The 21652-nt window shown below is 40.6% G+C and overlaps 1 protein-coding gene across 2 annotated transcripts in view; it reads left to right on the top strand.

The window, feature by feature from the left end:
- Nucleotides 1–21652, top strand: part of LOC137654454 (KICSTOR complex protein kaptin-like) — a 270757-nt gene that overhangs the window by 213961 nt on the left and 35144 nt on the right. For both annotated transcript variants that reach the window (XM_068388099.1, XM_068388089.1), the window contains 2 exons: nt 10275–10404; nt 18163–18324. In XM_068388099.1, coding sequence (XP_068244200.1) covers nt 10275–10404; nt 18163–18324 — 292 coding nt within the window. The remainder of the gene's footprint in view (nt 1–10274; nt 10405–18162; nt 18325–21652) is intronic.

Here is a 21652-nt window from a genome sequence, read left to right as displayed (position 1 = left end):
ACAATGACTTCCTTCAGTATAGTCTCCTCACGGGATATAGGTTCATCTCGCAGTCTCACATAGCAATCTGGGTACGCTGAAAGCTGGGCCAGAATTGAAGTTCTTCAAGGGGATTGGACCCCAACTTCTAGGAGATATGAAGCTTCCCATTCCACATGGGCATATGTTCCGTCTACCTCCAGGGGTTGGTTCGGAGTAGTGAGGGAGGTCAGATATTTTAAGGGGCTTAGTGGAGCCCCTGGAAGCGCCAGGGCGTTTCCTTCCCTGTACCTCTCTCTTCATCTCTTTGAGATCTTGCTTATTCTCCTCTCGTTCCTTCTGGAACAGTATCAGCGTCTGCTGGATCGACTCTAGGATTGTTTCGCTCCTGCTGACCTGTCTAGCCAGTTGGGGAGTTGGGGCTGAAGAGGTTGACGGCATAAGTTGATATGCCGGCACAGTGAGCTAAGGGACCTCAGTCATCATCAAAACGGATCCTTCTTCCTCCATGGGTGGTTGAACCACTCCTTATTTAGGGCCTTCTAGCAGTAGGTCCTGTCCGGTGTCAGTGGACACCTCTGACATCCGATCTTGGTGGATGTCTAAGCTTTGCAGTGCCTGTTGCTATCCGTGTCCACTGTCCGTTGGGTTGAGGGATGCTGGACCTGTGCCTGAGGCACAAACGTATTCGATTGAGCCTTGGGGAACAGTAGGCACTACAAAGATTTGTTAGGTAGGTAAGGTCCCGGAGAGTTCTTCTGGAAGCCTCATACTCACCTTTGGTGGGTTTCCCTTGCTGTATCCCTCGACTCCGTAGTGTCAGGGATATCTTTTACAAAGCCGTCGGTCAGCAAGGTCAGGCGATTGGAGCAACCCTTCGGGTCCCAGAACCTCAGGGATCCAGATACGATGCAGCAGGGCCATAAAACCTGTACATCGTATGCCCACACAAAGTCCTTACTCTTGTGGTTGCAGAAAACAATTGTACAATTTGCCATTGGCTCCTCCTGTAACGGAGAAAAAGGGTGAATGAGTACTAGGTTGTTTATATCATTGATATAATATATGATTAAAATACGCGTCCCAGTACCTCAGGGATCTGGATACGATGCAGCAGGGGGCATGAGACCTGCACATCTTGTAGCCACAAAAGTCCCTACTTTTTTGGTTGCAGAACAGGGCTGCACACTTCACCTTAGCTTCCTCCTGTAAGGAAAGAAAGAGTGAAATGAGTATAGGGTAATTTATCTCACTGATAAATTCACACATGCATAAATAGTACACTATATTATTATTTATCATAGCTTAGGATAGTAAGCTAGAAAGGAAGTAGAAAAGACTCATATCTGTGTTTCCCCTCCAGGCAATTGCTGTGACCTCCTACAATATTAATATTTTTAGTTTCCTTTTCAGGGAAAATACAGAGTGGAATAACTCTTGTACGTAGAGCCAGAGTCAGTGGATACTAACACTAACTCCACCACTTGTAAAATATTAATACTGACAGGTAATCATTGGTGTTCCAATGATCTAGGATTCATCAGAATGTTGAAGGAATACTTCACCTCAAGATTTTTTAAAACGGTCTCAACAATGGACTGTGAAAGGATACACAGAGTATGTTGGAAATTTCATACTACTGTATCATTATATACTGTAGTTTTCTAACTGCTGTATTGTTATACTGCAGGAATACTGGCCACTGTATTGTCTTATACTGTAGTTTTGCCGGTATGGTACCGGGTTAGGCTAGTACCTGGTGGCACTAGCTGACAGAGAGAGAGAAAGAATGGAAAGAAGGACTACCGTATTGTTATAGTTTAGTACAATAATTAGGGGTGTAGGGACTACTGTCTCTACTGCCTTCTTTCCAGAATGAGGATTCAAATGGAAAGGGAGGAATACATCGATTCTAGCTTCCATCCAGCCACAATTTCTGTTGCCAGCTGTACTGCCGGTTACAGGGTTTGTGGATGGCAGTCCAAGAGAGGACTGAAGAATACTCAAAAGTATAATGGGTTCCCCACCAGTAGCCGTCAGGTCCGGCTCAACCTTTCCCGGAGCTTATCTTCTGTTAAGGAGATGGTCAAAGCAGCAACCTAACTGCCTATGTAGGAGCCCGGCCGGTAACAAGTCAGCTCAGCAAGCGGGGTGATTGTAGAATACTGGCCACAGGAATCGTGACGGCTAGGCCGTCACTAGAGGACAGAAGGGGAAGGAAAGGGTCTAATATTTTACAGAGAAAGTTGGCGGCAGGTATGCCTCCTACTTTCGGCTGTAAATCAAGGAAACATGGTTTCCTATACCAGCGCAGTCTTGGGCAGCAGAGGAATAACAATTCCCTAGCCTGAGACATTGCCGGATATAAGACGTGTCTTCTAGTCCACAAGGGAGAATGGTGGTGGCAATTATACTACCCACTTTTGGTTTTGGACTAGGGAAGCCGAACTTCCTATGCCGACAACGATGTAACCGGCAGGGGAATGACTATTCCCCAATCGGTAGCGTTGTCGGCAACAAGACAGAATACCCTGAGTTACTGTCGTATTTCAAAGCCGGGATACTCGCCGGCAAAGAAGATCGACAGAAAACACAATCCAAGTCAAGCTGGAGTACACTACTCGATGGCGATGACAGAAAATAGGGTTGTCACCTGGGCTGGTGGCACTCAGGGGGAAGGAAGGGTTTATCCTCATTTCTCTAAAAGAGAAGCGTATCGAATTATACTAGTAATTCTAGGAGATATCTATATCTCCGACCGAATTAACAAAAACGATACAAGAGGTTAAACGGGGTATAACGTTACTAAAGTAAACTAAAACGAGTTGGGCTAACCTTACCCGAGTCGGGATCTCGGCTACGCTAGTACCACCGAGGCCCTATCATAAACGATAGAGACGTTTATTAGGAAGAGGAAATATTACATGTGTAAAGCTTCTCTTCACTAGTATAATTTTGCCTAACTAGCTAGAACTTCTTTATAGCTAATTACCAGGAACGTCGTACTACTAACTAAATAAAGCATTTATGGCGTACGACAGCGGTCTTAAAATGGCTGCCTCCGGGGATGGTAGTGCTCCGCTTAACACACCTAAATTATGTTAATTTAACTGTGAGAAGGGAGCCAAAAATTATACACAGGAAAGATTAAATACTCAACTTTCCAGAGGGTGAAGATGCTGGAGATTGCATGGTAATATTCCTTGAAAACAGTAACAACACCGAGAGCAAGTGGGAGAAACACCGTGCTTAAATGGCTACTTTTAAAGGAATAGTTACGCCATAGTAGTACTGGGAGGGGATCGATCGGGTAACCTTGATAACGGCTCCCCTTCAATTTCGCCACTCTTCCCCCTCAAAGCGTAAAATCTATTCGGGGTGAAGCTTGCCATGTGTCGTATCAAGAAATATTTCCCCTGATATGCGATATCCTTAAAAGTTATATTAAGGATACTCGTGCCAGGAGTTAGAATTCTGGAAACCTGTGTTTAATTCTCTGGGAGTATCACTATAGCCAGATATCCCTTAGAAAGCTGCCTAAAGGAACCTTCCATCAGGATGACATGGCCATATCACCCAAAAAACATTTACAATCTGATGTTTTAATATTGTGATACCACCCAGAAGCCAACTTTTCTTACATACCTGTATTTCATGAATTCCATTTTTGTTCTTATACAAATACAAACCCTTCACTCTTTACCTATGGATATGCATTTTCAGCGTAGCTGGAATCTAGCCATAAACTTTTACGTGAGGTGTCAACTCCCCTCTATTAGCTAGCGTGGGTAGCAAGGGGTAAACTGGCCTCCCCACTCGCCAAGAGATATATGTCACTTCTGTTTTTGGCTCTTCTCTTAACCCTTAAAATCTTACCTGGCAGTAAACTTAATTTTCTTTTTCTCTTTGCAGGTGTGTCTGGTTTTTGAGGATTGTAACTATGTGGGTCTGCGTGCGGCACGTTCATGTCCATTGTGGAGATCAATCCTCACCGACTTTGTTTGGTGTGCAGATGACACTTCTGCACTCGGACTTCTCCTTGCTAAGACTGTTGGGAGTGGCCATCCTCCCATTGGGAGTGGTAGGGTAAATGACGGAAGAAGTTAAAAAGGAATTCTACCTTGGGGTTGAAGGACTCCTGAAGACTTTCTCCGGCGCCTTGTACTCGCCCTGCTGACTGCTCGTTCAACCTCCTCCGGTGGATGTTCGAGTGAGAGTGATGTCCATTTACCCCCCAAACAACCTTCGGTCTGTAGGATCCTGTCGCTTCCCCTAGCAAAGCAGCGACGCCTAACATCCTTGGGGAGTCTAGCTCTTTTGATGCTTTGCTGTCATTTGTGGCCTTCCTTTGGGCTTTCTCGTTCCTCACAAAGGAACGTCTTTTGGAGAGGTGCTGTAACTTGGGGCGCTGCAGGAGTGCATAGCTGACTCTGTAGGGATTGGTCACGACTTTCCCCAGGGAGTCGCTGGAGGGAAGTCTCTTCCAGTCGGCCTCATGTCCCAAGCTGACGCTTCTTCTGCAGCTTCTTTCCCATTGGAGGATTTGCAGGTGGGTTCTCCCTGGAATTCCAGCTGTTCAAGCCAACCCAACAGGGTGAGCAAGCGATAAACCTGGTGTTCCTTTACCCAACAAGGATGGTCACCTCTTGCCAGTGTGAGAGGGCTTCCTCACTTGAGTAATCAACCCCATCAAGTATCTCATAAGCGAGTTTGCGACTCATCGCTACCTTACCCTAGCTCTTCGAAGCCTTTGGTGATTGCAGCACCACTAGTCTCTGCAAGACTTACGAATGCTATACCTTCCTGGGTCTTGCCTTGAGCTTCTTCCCCTCGGTAGAAGCGCTGGTTTATTCTATTGCTCTCGGGTGAAGGCAGCATACGTTTGCAGACAAATTAACCTTGCCTTGCTTGTCACCATCCAAGCAAGCACGCCTTATTTTTTGTGGTGTGTCCAACAAGGACACACCATGGTTCAAAGGGTTTGTGAACCATCCAAGCAAGCATGCCCTGTTTTTTGTGGTGTGTCCAACAAGGACACACCATTGTTCGAAGGGTTTGTGAAGTCTGTAGAGCAGACCATTACCAACCCTGCTCCAGCCTGGTCATTAGGGACCTAATTGGATTATTATTTTCACTCTTGTCAGTGGCTATTGAGGATAGTGTTGGCCTTAGTATTGTGCTTTGCTTTAATCACCCTTGTACATTATATAAATTTATTTTTCCCTGATGGATTATACCACTGTTCTTCCTTTTTAATCTTTTCATCTCAATTCTCCCAGCTCTGATGCAATTTGATAGACTAAATTTATTAAAGCATTGTAGGGCATCTTTGGTCAGTGCCTGTATAGCTGTGTAAATACTGGTAATCAACAAAAGCATTTAAAGTGGGCTTTGAATGGATGCAATGAATTTGGGTCTCGAGGGCTGGTATTGTTGTTGGGGAGGCTCTTCAGAGGTAATGTGCAACAAGGAAAACCCTACAGTTCCACCGTGAAGTAAAAGTTATAAGAGGCTGGTTAGCAAGAAAGAAGAAAAGAAGCAGGTAAAGAGGTAAATTAATTAAAAAACTGAAAAGAAGATGCAGCTAGGTATGAAAAGGACACTGCAAAGTTTCCCATAGGGATACAGCCAGGTGGGCTCTTTTGTATGGTCTGTGGATTATACTGAATGCAGAATAGACCATTGTAAAGTAATACATTTGTATTAGAATAAAATTTGGTTTGTAAAAATTTGTATATTTACTGAGGTATATTTTACATTTATGGGATTGCTTCATATTGTGATCCTTCTTTCCTCTGATATTGAATAGAAATATAAATCTGAGGGTGATTTCCATATGAAAGATTATTTTTATCAATCAATTTAATAAGATTACTAAGCTCCATTTCTAGACTCATAGGGCTTGCCAAAGGGATTTTCTCCTAAGGTAAAAATTGGAGAAAGGTTTGAAGTTTAAAAATATGCTTAGAGAAAGAATGAAAGTGAAAATAAGAAAGGAATGCAGCTGGGGATGAAAGGTAGCTGCAAAAGACCTTTGTACGTGTTACTATACTAAGGGTTCTTTTTGAAGATTAATGTATGAGAGAGTTGAAGGTTTCAAAACACAGTTAGGATCCCTTTCACCTAAAAAATAAGATTATTGCTTTTGGAAAATATTTTAGGAGACAAAGACAGAAATTGATTGTTGAAAGTTTTCGAGGAAGTACAGTAATGAAAATTACAAGGTAGAGCATTCTAAGTATTCAAGTTATGATAGTGAAGTCAAAAGAAAACCTGGGAATAACTGGAGAGAATATTTAGACAGGAAAGCAGATGAGGCTGACAAAGCTTTGAATTCAGGGAGTGGCTATGGTGTGAGAATTGCTCATAAGATTATTAATGAAATCTATATTGGGCCAAAAAAAAAAAAAGCATATACGCATAAGAAAGAGAGATGAATCTGTTATAACAACAGAAGACGAAGAAAGGCAACGTTGCATGGAACACTTTAGTGAGCTCATGAGTAAGAGATATGAAGGGTATAATTTGATTGATATGCCTGAAGCTGAGGAAGACCTTGATGCAGCCAAGATTGATCAATATTAAGTGTGTTTGAAGTTGAAGCTATCTTTAAATAACTAGAGATGGAAAGCCCCTGGATACGATGGAATAACTGCTGAGATGATATTGGCCGAAAATGAAGTGATTCCCGGAATTCTTACAAGATTATTTTGTAGAATATGGTGTGGAGGCAAAATCTGATGAATGGGAGCTTGGATTGTTGGTGAAAATGGCAAAAAAAGAGAAATCTAACTGATTGCAATAATTACAAAGGCATCACAGTTACGTCCGTTGTCAAGAAATTATATATACTGTACTGTACTGTACTCATTTTAAAGACACTAGAGAGAAAAATTGATGAAAAACTGAGTGATGAACGAGCAGTATTTAGAAAAGGTAGAAGTTGTATTGACCAAATTTTCCTTGTAAGATGTGGTTCAGAAATGTGTAGAATATAGAAATCCACTTTTGGCATTTGTGGACTATGAAAAAGCCTTTGATAAGTGCACCGGCCAATTTTGTGGAGAGTCCTGCGTTATTATGTTATTCTTCTTAAATATATTTATTTTATTAAGTCAGTACCTAAGCATAGCAAGTGCAAAGATGATGTTATTGGAGTCCTATCAAATGAATTTCCACTGAATAGTGGAGTACTGCAAGGGAATGTGTTGTCACCTATGTTGTTTATCCTCCTCATGGATTTTGTAATGCATTGTACAGTTGGGGATAGTGGAGGATTGAATTGGATTGGTAACAGGAAATTAGCTGACCTAGAGTATGCTGATGATGCTGTTATTAGCAGAATAACACAGGGCTTGCCAAGCTTCATTACCAGAATGCATGAAATGTCACATGAGGTTTGGCTCAAGATAAATAGAAGAAAGACAGAGATGATGAGAATGGAATATACAATGGAAGATGAAATATCATTGCAAGAAGTATGGATTAATGAGGTGGAATCATTTAAATATTTAGGAACTATGACCTCTAATACAGGATCTCTAGAATTGGAGTTTAATGAAAGATTAAAAAAAAGCAAATCAGACAATGGTTAGACTAAGTAAAATTTGGAAAATTTGGAAATCAAATCACCTGAAATTACATATGAAATTCAGGCTATATATTAGTTTAGTGAGATTGGTGTTACTGTATGAACTTAAGTCTTGGTATGACAATGAAACAATATCCAACAGATTTTGTAGATTTAAGAACAAAGCCCACAGAAGAATATTGGAAGTTAAATGTGAGGACAGGATTAGAAATGAAACTATAAGTGAGATTTCGCGAGTGCCATATGTGAATGAGATCATGGGAAGGGGTAGATAGAGATGGTTTGGGCATGCTCTTTGCACTCTTCAAGAGAGGTTAGTTCACTAAACTTTCAACTGGGCTCCACAAGGCACTAGAAGAGTTGGAAGACCCAGTCCTACATGGCTGAGGACAATGAAACGTGAAGTAGGAGAGCATGAATGGAGAAATATTGATTTAAAAGCTCAAGAAAGAGATGACGCAAAATCTTACTGAGGCCCTTTCCTTCAATAGGCATGGGAGGAGATGATGATGAATCCAGTTTTACCAAATTCTGAGCGAGTGATTTTTATATAAAAAAGAACTTGAGATATGTTTTTTAAAATCTTTAACCCAATTCCTACTGTATTTATTTGTGAACATATACTCCATGGCTCGAAATTTGTGGTAGTTCGGTCACCTTAGGCGACCTAATTTCTCATTTGTTCAGTTACCAGCCAGCCCGGTTGGCTAGTTGAATATCTATTTTCCAAAAAAGTGACAGGCTTATTAATTGAAAAAATCGTTAACCAAGCCGCCAAACAGGAAGCATGTCAGAAGTTTACAAGACAAATGTGTTGATTTTATTGCCACTGTGCTTGTATACGACGCACTCTCATTGAATATCACATACTATCACTGGATAGTATGACTAGCAGATTTCAATACTCATAACCATATTATCATCCATATAAGCGCATGTTTTTGTTGCCATCTTCAACTGTCAAAACAGCTTTACAATGTGGAATTTCCAGAAAGGTGTTAATAAGTCACTTGAGATGGGTACAAAGTGACCTAGGTTGGAAGAAGAGAGAAGCAACTCATGACATTTGTTCAAGAAATATGTATTGAATATATTTGGTAGAGATCTACGATTCAGAAGTTGACATGGGCTGAGGTGAATCTAAAGCATTGATCCTCCTCCTTCAAGAACATCTTGTCACTAATGGACTTGGTCCTTAGGGCTACTGACCACTCAGCTGACTGAGAGAGGATTCAGCGAGATTATTATTATTATTACTTGCTAAGCTACAACCCTAATTGGAAAAGCATGATGCTATAAGCCCAGGGGCCCCAAAAAGGGAAAACAGACCAGTGAGGAAAGGAAACAATTAAGAATAAAATATTTTAAGAAAAGTAACATTAAAATATTTCTCCTATATAAACTATAAAAAACTTTAACAAAACAAGAGGAAGAGAAATTAGTTAGAATAGTGTGCCCAAGTGTACCCTCAAGCAAGAGAACTCTAACCCAAGACAGTGGAAGACTAGGGTACAGAGGCTATGGCACTAACCAAGACTAGAGAACAATGGTTTGATTTTGGAGTGTCCTTCTCCTAGAAGAGCTGCTTACCATAGCTAAAGTCTCTCTTCTACCCTTACCAATAGGAAAGTAGCCAATGTAGTACTGTCTGGTCAGTCAAAGGACCCCATAACTCTCTAGCAGTAGTATTTCAACGGGTGGTTGGTGCCCTGGCTAACCTACAGGTGAAGGCGATCAAAAGTGATTGAAGTTGTCTTAAAGCCAATCCTCTTTCAGATTTGATGTTAATCAAATTAAATTTCCCTGAAGATTCTACATATGACCCAAGTGAGGCTATCCATCTGTGGAATTCAATGCATTGTCACCAAGGAGGCCAACACATGCGCCCAGTGGAAAAAGAGAAAAAGTGTGACTCGTATTAATGTGATGTTGAAGTGATTGATGTGTGTAATTAATTTGGTCTTCTTCACAAATCCTTATATTACAGTATATTTTTTGCATATTTTTAATTATTCAGTATTATATTACAGTATATTTTTTGCATATTTTTAATTATTCAGTATTATGGTGCTGGGATCATAACAGTATTTTTATGTATAGAATTACATTGTTGTCTAGTCAGTTTCTAGTCCAATATGAAGTACCTCAGTAAAGTAAATATATTTTTTTTAATTAATACATTTTTACAGCAACATGATATTGACAGGTCTCCCTATTTAAATGCATGGTATTCTAGTGCTTTATTATTTTTTTTCATTCAATACCCATTTGCCAAGTGTTGCAATGTATTAATTACTGTATTTTTTATTTCATTATGGTGCTCCGAGTTGTTTTTATTGTGGTGCTCTAAGTTGTTTCATTTTTTATGGAACTACAGTATCAAAATATTCTCAAAATAAATGCATAATAGTTATGAACAATTGTATATATAGTCTTATGTGTTATTTTTACCAAGGGTTGAACTCGCTGAAATCAGACACATTTTTGCTAATTGATTTTCTGATTGGCTAGTAACTTTATTAGGTAACTAGTCCGGCTGGCTGATACAAAAAATATGAATTTCTAGGCCTGTACTCAACTTTTTTATTTCTGGTAACCTCATTGTATCATCTGGCAGCTGTAAATTTGGTAGTGTGCTTGTAAAATTAATTTTAAAAGTCATTTTTGTCTCAGGAGATTGAAACTATAGTAGTTCTATTTTCAGGGATGTTTTTGATAAATGTCAAGGCTGCTTACTTGAGGATACAGACATCAATGATGTTGTTACTTGCTGTATTGTCTGTGATATTGATCAAGATGGTGAACTTGAAGTGTTGATTGGAACATATGGACAGGTAACGTGCACTAATTTTATTTCTCATATACTAGTACAGTACTGTAGTCTACTTAGGCTAGGAGGGGTAATTTTTATTCATCACCTCCTTTAAAAAGTAAGGAGGTGTATGTTGCGTTTATGGATCTGGAGAAAGCGTATGATAGAGTTGATAGGGAAGCAATGTGGAATGTGATGAGGTTATATGGAGTTGGTGGAAGGTTGTTGCAAGGAGTGAAAAGTTTCTACAAAGGTAGTAAAGCATGTGTTAGGATAGGAAATGAAGTGAGCGATTGGTTTCCAGTGAGAGAGGGGCTGAGACAGGGATGTGTGATGTTGCCGTGGTTGTTTAACTTGTATGTTGATGGAGTGGTGAGAGAGGTGAATGCTCGAGTGCTTGGACGAGGATTGAAACTGGTAGATGAGAATGACCATGAATGGGAGGTAAATCAGTTGTTGTTTGCGGATGATAACTGTACTGGTTGCAGACGCGGAAGAGAAGCTTGGCCGATTAGTGACAGAATTTGGAAGGGTGTGTGAAAAAAGGAAGTTGAGAGTTAATGTGGGTAAAATTAAGGTTATGAGGTGTACGAGAAGGGAAGGTGGTGCAAGGTTGAATGTCATGTTGAATGGAGAGTTACTTGAGGAGGTGGATCAGTTTAAGCACTTGGGTCCTGTTGTTGCAGCAAATGGTGGAGTGGAAGCAGATGTACATCAGAGAGTGAATGAAGGATGCAAAGTGTTGGGGGCAGTTAAGGGAGTAGTAAAAATTAGAGGGTTGGGCATGAATGTAAAGAGAGTTCTGTATGAGAAAGTGATTGTACCAACTGTGATGTATGGATCGGAGTTGTGGGGAATGAAAGTGACGGAGAGACAGAAATTGAATGTGTTTGAGATGAAGTGTCTAAGGAGTATGGCTGGTGTATCTCAAGTAGATAGGGTTAGGAATGAAGTGGTGAGGGTGAGAACGGGTGTAAGAAATGAGTTAGCAGCTAGAGTGGATATGAATGTGTTGAGGTGGTTTGGCCATGTTGAGAGAATGGAAAATGGCTGTCTGCTAAAGAAGGTGATGAATGCAAGAGTTGATGGGAGAATACAAGATGAAGGCCAAGATTTGGGTGGATGGATGGAGTGAAGAAAGCTCTGGGTGATAAGAGGATAGATGTGAGAGAAGCAAGAGAGCGTGCTAGAAATAGGAATGAATGGCGAGCAATTGTGACGCAGTTCCAGTAGGCCCTGCTGCTTCCTTCGGTGCCTTAGATGACCGCGGAGGTAGCAGCAGTAGGGGATTCAGCGTTATGAAGCTTCCTCTGTGGTGGATAACGGGGGAGGGTGGGCTGTGGCACCCTAGCAGTACTGGCCAAACTCGGTTGAGTCCCTTGTCAGGCAGGGAGTAACGTAGAGAGAGGTGAGGTCCCCTATTTGTTTTATTTGTTTGATGTCTGCTACCCCCCAAAATTTGGGGAAGTGCCTTGGTATATGTATGTATGTACTATGGATGAACTTAATTTCTAATTGAAATTATTCTATTGCATACTGTACCTGTCATTCATGTCCTATTCATTCTTCAAATGAAAAGCTCGGCCAAAATAAAAGATAAATAAGAATTTTACAGATATATGGAAAACTATTTGTTACCAACTGAAAAATGTAGTGGGGTATAGAGAACTATGTGCAAACAATGCTTTCTCCCAGCCTCTCCTGTCCCGATTTCTCAATACAGTGCTACCTTGATTTGCGAGCTTAAATCATTCTGAGAGGGAACTCGTAAGCTAAAACAACATTTCCCATAAGAAATAAAGGAAATATACTCATGTTATACACATTTGTAAATACACATATACACAATGCTTTTTCTTTTCAGTGTCTGTGAAGTGTATTAGCAATGGAGAAACTGAAAGTAGATATACGGACCTGTCCAGGAGTTACTGATTGTAGCTGTGGAACATTCATGAGCATATTGTTAATTGATCCCCATTCCTTGTCTAAACTGCAGGGGCCTGATTGCTCACAAGCTTCTTCCTGTGAGGAATGTGAAGAGTGGCTGACCCCCCAATGGCAGGCGTACAGTGTTGCATGAACCACCCTCCCACCCTTGAATCACTCTTAACTGACAATAGTCTCCTCAACACAAACTTTCCCCTTACATTATCAGCAGCAGGACTCTTGGACAAAAAGGACATAAAAACAAAACATAACCTTAATACCATATTCCTTAAAACTGAAATAATTAACAAAACCCTTCCACAATCAAATAAACCCTAACAAAACTTAAAACTAAAATAGACTACAACCAATATGTAATAAGTATATATTATGTTGACAACAAAACTGTCGTCCACAGAAAGCCGAACTGTCCTTTACGGCAAACTACCACAGCTCTGTGGGTAACACACTACACTGTGTGGCAATTTGCCACAACTGCCTCCCTGATTGGGGTAGTAGTTATCATCATCTTTGTCATCATCATCATCAACAACAGCAATCGAAAGTTCATACAGTCCGGGTCATCAACAATTATATAATTCTGAGTGGTTCTATCAAGTTCCTTATCACAAGCCAGGTCGTCGACAATCAATTTCACATAAAAAATCTCTCCAAAGGAGGAATTACGGCTCAAAAATAAACAATCACTTCCAACGCTGGTCGAAATCAAATAAATATCTAAATCCAGCGTGCACACACACAACTGCCTAAAGTCGCAGTCAATCAAAAAAAGCATTCGCTCCGAAACATTTACCAATGTCCTAACCTAACTAAAAACAAACAAACAACCTCATTTATACCAACAATCTTTCTCACAAAAAACAATCGATACACTAACTACCTTTCACTCGCTGACACACACACACACACACTCTCTCTCTCTCTCTCTCTCTCTCTCTCTCTCTCTCTCTCTCTCTCTCTCTCTCTCTCTCTCTCTCGATTTGGCAAACAACAAAAAATAAATAAAAATAAAATAAAAATCAATCCTCCACATTCCTCCCCTCTTACTTTGCCAAATCCGTCTCACACAACACTTTACTAATTTTTTTCATAACCCAGTCGGAGTCGAGAACAGGACCTCTACTCCGAGTAACTGGGCCTTCATACACTCTCATTCACTTCTTCCCTATCACAATCATTCGCTACATTAATACTATTCCTATCTAAATCCCTATCATCTAATATATCATGCACTATCCTATCTACCTCACTATCATCTGGCCCTAAAATCTCACTTATTTCCATCAACAATTCATCCATTTCATCCAAACCATTTTCTACTTTAATAAAAGATTTATCCATACTACTTATCATTCTCCTATCTCTCATTCTCTCATTCGTTATACTTTCTTTTACATCATCTAAGGAAAAACCACACACACTATAGGGATCATTCATACTCAGCCGTGATTCATCTGTATTAACACATTTATCTTCCATACTCGCCTGTACATTACACCCTTGTCATGCATATTCAGATTCCTACCTATACCTATAAATTTCCCTTGCACTTTCTCCTCGCTTAAAACTTTCAAATGCCTCTTTTTCCTATATTCAACTAACAATAATTGTTTATTTTCCATCCCTAACTTCTCATGCATGCTAGGTTCATACTTACTCATTTCCTACCAATTATTCATCCCATTTTCACGAACATTGATCCTATTCCTTCCACACACACACACACACACACACACACACACACACACACACACACACACACACACACAGAGGAGGACTCGCCCAGTTGAACCCTCTGACTACCTAGTTTCACGAACATCCTGGTTGGCCTAATCCCTTCTTCCTACAAACCCTAGCTATATGCCCATCTACACCACATTCAGTACATTTAGCACGCTGCTCTCTACACATCCTCGCATAATGCCCATTCTGACCACAATTGCCGCAAATCACATTCATACGATTACTACGACATCCACTCGCTATGTGCCCAGTCATACCACACCGATAACATTTTACCCCCTTCTCTTTCTTGTACTCGCTAATTCTATGCCCTACCTCACCATATCCAAAACAAGCACCTAGAGCCCATCTACATTCATTCTTCTTATGACCTTCCTTTCCACACCTATAACACTTTTCATCATGGACACGACTATCTGACATACCTCGTTGCTCACTCACTCTCCTATCCCTATTGCGCCAATTACCATGCCTAAATCCACCATTTGCTTGCACAGTTCCTCCGTTACTTGCCCTCACACTCCTATCTATTACCTGATCAGCTATCCTCATTGGCCCTCTCAAAATTGCATTCTTATGACTACCAAATTCTATTACACTTTCTTCCATTCCAGTTCTTACACTCACAGATTTACTTTCTTTCATACACCTATCTAACTCACAATCCTCAACTATCTCTAGTATATCATCCCATGTCAATCTCTCTTGCGTCCACCTCATTTTCTCCTTCCCATTTCAAATTAATAAATTCACACACATTCTCAGGTACTGTTGCCAAAAACTTCCTCATTAACTCCTTATTCTCATTTATACCTTCATCTCCATACTTCTTCCTTGCTAACGTTTCTAACTGACATACGTACATAGAAATAGCCTCACCCACATTCATTCGAGCCTCATCAAAATAATTTTTACGCCTATACTTAACACTCCCTTTCATACATTGTACCTGCTCAATTATCCTACTCAATTATCCTACCTTTCACACTATCATATTCAATATTCCCCACACTCATTATCACACCATACATCGTCAACAAATACCGTCAAATATTCTCCTAACTCCCTAGCCCAAACTCTCTTACTATCACCATACTTATCCTGACAATACCTCTCATACTCCTTGAAAAACTCGTATACATAACTACTACTATGCTCATTGAACCTTTCACACCGAGGTACCTCTCTCATAAACACAGTCTTACACACATCACGTTCATTCTCCCTGCTATCATCACTGTTACCTTCCTTCTTGTTTCCTACTTCTTCGCTAGAATATAAAGAATCTAATTCTACACTCATACTCTTATCCGTGATTATACTCTTCCTAGCCCTTTTCTTACTCACCACTTTCACCCATTCACGATCATCCTTGCTCTCATCCTGACACTTTTTATTCTCTTTCTTCACATCACTTTTACCTTTCTTTTCATCCTTCCTCTCACTTTTCTGTTCATCCTTACTATACCTAGTCCCTTTAACTTCACTATCACTATTACTATCACTATCACTTCCTTTCCCATTATCACTTACCTTAACCTATTCTTCCACCAGCAACCCTTTACCTGAAGCAGAAACCACTCCTCCGACTGCACCTTCACCCATGAAAGTTTTCATCATCCTCATTACTTGTCCCATCATAGCTTCCATTCGTTTCTCCATTCGTGCCTCATTCTCTTGCATCCTAATCTCAAAACCTTCTTCCACTTTCTCAACACTTCCCTTTAGCGCTTTCAGTTCTTTTTGCATCTCCTCATTCTCACAACTCGGCCTCACATTCTTAAGCAATAACTTCTCCTCTCGCTCCTTAGTCAACCGCAATTCCTTCCTTAATATCTTTAATTGTTCTTCCATTTTCATCAACCTTAATCTAATTTCTTATCCTATCAGTCCTTCGTCCAACAGTCCAGCTTCCAATCCCACCTCGGCAGTCCCTGTTCGGGCGCCAAAATAATGTGGCAGGATGTTGCAAGAACAACCTCCATACCCTTGAATCACTCTAACTGACAATAGTCTCCTCAACACGAACTTTCCCCTTACGTTATCAGCAGCGGAACTCTTGGACAAAAAGGACATAAAAACAAAACATAACCTTAATACTATATTCTTTAAAACTAAAATAATTAACAAAACCCTTCCGCAATGAAATAAACCCTAACAAAACTTAAAACTAAAATAGACCACAACCAATATGTAATAAGTATATATATATTATGTTGACACCAAAAGTGTCGTCCCCAGAAAGGCGAACTGTCCTTTACGGCAAACTACCACAGCTCTGTGGGTAACACACTACACTGTGTGGCAATTTGCCACAACTGCCTACCTGATTGGGGTAGTGATCATCATCATCATCATCAACAACAGCAATCTAAAGTTCATACGGTCCGGGTCATCAACAATTATATAATTCTGAGTGGTCGTATCAAGTTCCTTATCTCAAGCCAGGTCAACAATCAATTTCATATAAAAAATCTCTCCAAAGGAGGAATTACGGCTCAAAAATAAACAATCACTTCCAACGCTGGTCAAAATCAAATAAATATCTAAATCCAGCATGCACACACACACAACTGCCTCAAGTCGCAGTCAATCAAAAAAAGCATTCGCCTCGAAACATTTACCACTGTCCTAACCTAACTGAAAACAAACAAACAACCTCATTTACACCAACAGTCTTTCTCACAATAAACAATCGATACACTTACTACCTTTCGCTCGCTGACACACACGCACTCTCTCTCTCTCTCTCTCTCTCTCTCTCTCTCTCTCTCTCTCTCTCTCTCTCTCTCTCTCTCTCTCTCTCTCTCTCTCTCTCTCGATTTGGCAAACAACACATGAAAAAAAATAAAATAAAAATCAATCCTCCACATCTAACTCTATGAAATTGATCAGACCTCTTCCTCCTACACCTGGTACTCTTCCCCATTTACCTCCTCTGATGGCGGTTTCAATCTAACTTTAGGAGAAGCACATGAGGGGTAATATGTCAGAATGTCAGAAAACCCAAAACCAATCAATCAGATCAATTGTAAGTGGTAAGGCCTGATCAGTTTCCCTTAGAGAAATTGGTGGACTTCCTTCTCAGAGAGAGTCCTTTAAATCCGTTCCAGATGTAGACCCTGGTTGACGACATCCTGAGGACTTTATAGTCTACTTTGAGTTTGGGAGGTACTCCTTTAAAGTAATGACTGATATTAGCTCTTGCTGGCTCGCACAAAGGGTACCCACTCCAGGTACACCTACGGGTACCTCTCTTGTGTAGGTTGACCTTGATGCCCCGACATCACCATTCTTGGAAGCTGTCCGTCCTTCGGGACGTAAGAAGGATGCCCTTCCCTTTGTCCAAAGTACCAAGAAACTAGCAGAAGAACCTTGATTTCTGCTGGGTCATTTATCACCTGAATGGAAAAGACGTAGATTGTCGTCTTCCGATGACAAACTTGATCGCCATTCAGTTATCCGGTGTCTACTCTGCAACTATACCTACAGAGATCTAAATCCTCAGAAGGTAGTTTGTTTCGAATACCCTGACCGGCAAGTCCCTTCCAACTAGGACTATCTGTATTCTAATGACCTCATTAAAAAAAGCTGATCTTTTCTCCATCCGTAAAACTCCTGCTGTGAGAAAGATGTCTTCTTCACTAGCTTATTATGTTTTGGCTAATATGCAATTTCAAGATATTCAGAAATAGGATTTTCCTTTGTCAAAACCCCTTTATTATAAAACTAAGCAAAAACCTACGCAGTGCCCCAACATTAGTGTTGGTCTTTGAAGTTTCACTGCGTAAGGTGTTGTTGGATTGAAAACATTGATGAAATCCCAATGAACAAAGGTTATGTAAATGAAAGATTAAACCAGATTTAATTCCACAATATTTGTTTACTTTATGTAAGATTAACTATTTGCAGACAGTTAATGTAAATTCTGAATATTTTAAACATAGGAGTGAAGCCTATCAGAAATTAGCATTTTCACAATGAATTACAATTTATATTTAGTTCTTTTTACTATGAAAAAAAATTGTGTACATTTTAGTGAAAGTCTGAAGATAAGTAAAATTAAATTAAAGATTATGTTATTATGCAGGTCATTCTTATTTACAAGAATAATGAAGAAATTGAGCAGTGGGAGCTTTACCATTCAGTGACATTACCCTGTCCAGTTTTGGCAATGGTTCATTGCGATGTTATGGGTGATGGTACCTTACAGCTTATTGTCATGACAACTATTGGCATACACATTTTTCAGGTAAGTCTACATTAGTACTATTTGGTATAAAAGGATTATTAAATCATAAATGATTTTAGATCATATTACCCCCTTATGGGATTAAACTTGGTATCACTTACAATGTTTTTACAGTAAGCTACACTGTAGATAGAATGAGAATTTTGGAAGTAATTTGTATTTTCACAACTATACAAACTTGAGATAGAAATCAACACAAGCAGGCATATGGCTTTGAAACTTTTACTGAGAGGTTACCAATCGTTCCGGTTGTTACCGGTGATAGTGGGGAGAAGCACCATCCCCTTGCTTACTCATACCTTCTTCACATTGATTGCACCTGGGACTTTTTTTGGTGGTGGGAGGTGATGTATAAAAAACTTTTCCAAATTTTTCATTTGTTCCAACACAAATACAAACCCTCGTTTATTATTTAGGAGACTCGCCTTAAGGGGCCGGCTGGCTAATGCCGTTTTTTAAGGACAGGGCTTTGACATTCATACCACTTAATAAGGTGACTTAGGATATCTCCAAACTGGATAGGATTTTTGCCTCTTTACCTTCGGTTTTGCAACACCAGGGCGATTTATCCTGAAAATGAGTTTTTCTAATTCTATGTCCTCCCCTGATACTTAATATTAAGACCTGAGATTACTACCCTATATAGACCTGATTTAGACCTCCAATAATATAAAGTTTTCTCTAAGTAATTTTTTTGCTAGATAAGAATTTTTTCCTTATGGTAGAAAATAAACCTTACAAATCAGAGAAAACACTAAAAAAAAATACTGAAAAAAAAATTGGAAAGGGGGATCTATTTTATTGCTATATAATGTCTTTCTAAGTTATATAACAAACATCAATGCTATATTTTTAAAACTAAGGGAGAAGATAGAATTTGGTCAATAAGACTGCAAATTTCTTAGCTTCAAAGTTATCTGTTATTTTGTGCAAGTTAGCAAGAAGAGGAGCTTTTAGCGCTTGTTGGAGAATTGGTAATGTTATTCCACTATGTAAATGTGTTTTTGGTAGCTCAAGTCCAAGTGATTACTGCCCAATTTCCATAACTCCCATATTATCTAAAGTTTTTGAATGTCTTTTGGCAAAACATCTTAATAGGTATGCTGAAGGTAATCATCTGTTCCCTAGTTTGCAATTTGGTTTTCGTAAAGGCCTTGGAGCATGTGATGCCCATTTTACAATCTCCAATGCTGTACAGAAATCCCTTGATTGTGGTCAGAAAGTTCATATGATTGGCCTTGATTTTAGTGCTGCCTTTAACCGTGTTGATCACGAGGCCCTTGTTTTCAAACTCAAACAGTTGGGAGTGGGTGGGTCGTTTCTCAGCATCATTATTGAATTTATAAGTAATAGATCGCAAAGAGTTGTTGTTGACGGGCACCATAGTGAGTATAGGAATGTGATATCTGGTGTTCTTCAGGGTAGTGTTCTTGGCCCATTATTTTTCATACTATAACACATGACATGTGGTTTGGTCTAGAAAACAAGCTTGTTCCATATGCAGATGATGCTACTCTCTTTGCATCAATTCCATCTCCTGAATGTAGATCTGGGATTGCTGAATCCCTTAATAGAGATTAGTTAAAATTAGTGCATGGTGCAAATTATGGGGTATGAAGTTGAATCCTAACAAAACTCAAAGTATGATTGTAAGTAAGTCAAGGTCCGTGGCTCCTCAACATCCTGATCTCAGCATTGATAATGTCTCTTTAACTTTGAATGACTTTTAAAATTTTAGGTGTAATTCTCGACAGCAGAGTTACTTTTGAGAAACACATTAGGTCTGTCTTCTTCAATTGCACAAAAAATTGGCTTATTGAGAAAGTCTTTCAAGATTTTTGGTAATCTATCTATTCTGAAGAAATGTTTGTTCCGGTACAAAATACAAACTTTCCATTCTTTACTTAGGAGTATTATTTCGGCGAAAGCTGAAACCAGCCGATAAACTTTTTGTCAGGGTGTAACTATCCACTGCTAGTTAGCGGAGGGGGGAGCAGGGTAGCTTAACCCTCCCGCTCACACCAGCACTAGTGACTAACCATCACTTTTTATTTAGGCTCAGTAAAAACGTACTCTCTCTCTCCCAACAACACCCTTTTAACTGGTTACGGCTAAAAGCAAGTGGCCTAATGTTTATTAAATTTCCTTTTGAGCTTCTTTCCTTTCACGTGTTCCCCGAGCAAGGGAGGTAGCAAGAGGCCATGGCCTCTACCTCTGCTGCTCACCCAGTGTTCGCTCTGCTTTGGTGAGCGGCCATGAGCAGTGGCTGACAGGTACTCCTCGGAGTGACTTGTGACGGGACCGTAGGTCTCGGGAACTAGTTTCGGCTTCGTTCCAGAGGTTGTGCGGGTTGCTGTTCCTTTAGCCGGTTCGCCCGAAGGGAGGAGATGCAACCTGTACGACTGGAAGGTTTGCCTTCAAGTGTTGCGCAATCCGACTTTCCGAGGAAGGACAATGCAACACCCTTCTGAGCGGCACCTCCCTTGTCCGCGAGGCGAAATGCCATAGGAAGGAGGAGTTGATCATCCTCTTTTGCGAGAGGGTAGATCTTCGCCAACACTCCCTTCTGAACGGCAGCTCCCTCGTCCGCGAGGCAATGCGCCGTTGGAAGGAGGAGTTGATCAATCCACTCTTGCGAGAGGAAAGATCTTCTCCAATACTCCCTTCTGAGTGGCAGCTCCCTTGTACACAAGGCGATGCGCCATCGGAACAAGTGTTGATCTCTCTTCTAGCTTGCAAGAAGAGAGATTTCCTCTTGTCGTCCCCTCAGGGTCCGAAATGAGTCTCGTTGCATTTTCCCTCTGGGATATTTGCCACAGATGGTGTAGACTGCCGGCCGCTTATGGCCGCCTCCTTCCCCATCCACGAGTCTTGTAGGCCTTAAGTCTTCGGGGTTATTGTCACATCGTGCTTTTGGGCACAACAAAGCTCTTAAAGCTTTGTGAGGCCGAGCTCTTTTGGGCCTGCGCCTCATAGTTTCTAATGCTAACGAGAGAGAAACAGCTGATCAAGTTCAGCACAGCCTTTTTTGTTCCCTTCAAGGGAATGACATAAATCTACTCACTTCTCCCTTTTTTTTGGGGGGGGGGGGTAGGAGTACTAAGAGGCGGTGAGGGATTTCTCGCTTTGTCAAGACCCTCACCTGGTGCGAGATCCTTGCCCCGCACAAGATTCTCGCTGCATGCGAGACCCTTGCTGCAGGCGAGAGTCTCGCATCGCCGTAGCACTCGCCTCGTGCGAGACCCACGCCTTGCGCAAGACACTCGCCTGGCTAGGTTTGCCCGTACCGAGTTTGTGATCCCTCCTTGCCAAAGCTACAGTAGCGTAC

This window comes from Palaemon carinicauda, chromosome 1, assembly GCF_036898095.1.
Source record: "Palaemon carinicauda isolate YSFRI2023 chromosome 1, ASM3689809v2, whole genome shotgun sequence".
Classification (NCBI taxonomy): Eukaryota; Metazoa; Arthropoda; class Malacostraca; order Decapoda; family Palaemonidae; genus Palaemon; species Palaemon carinicauda.
This window is presented reverse-complemented; position numbering and strand designations above follow the sequence as displayed.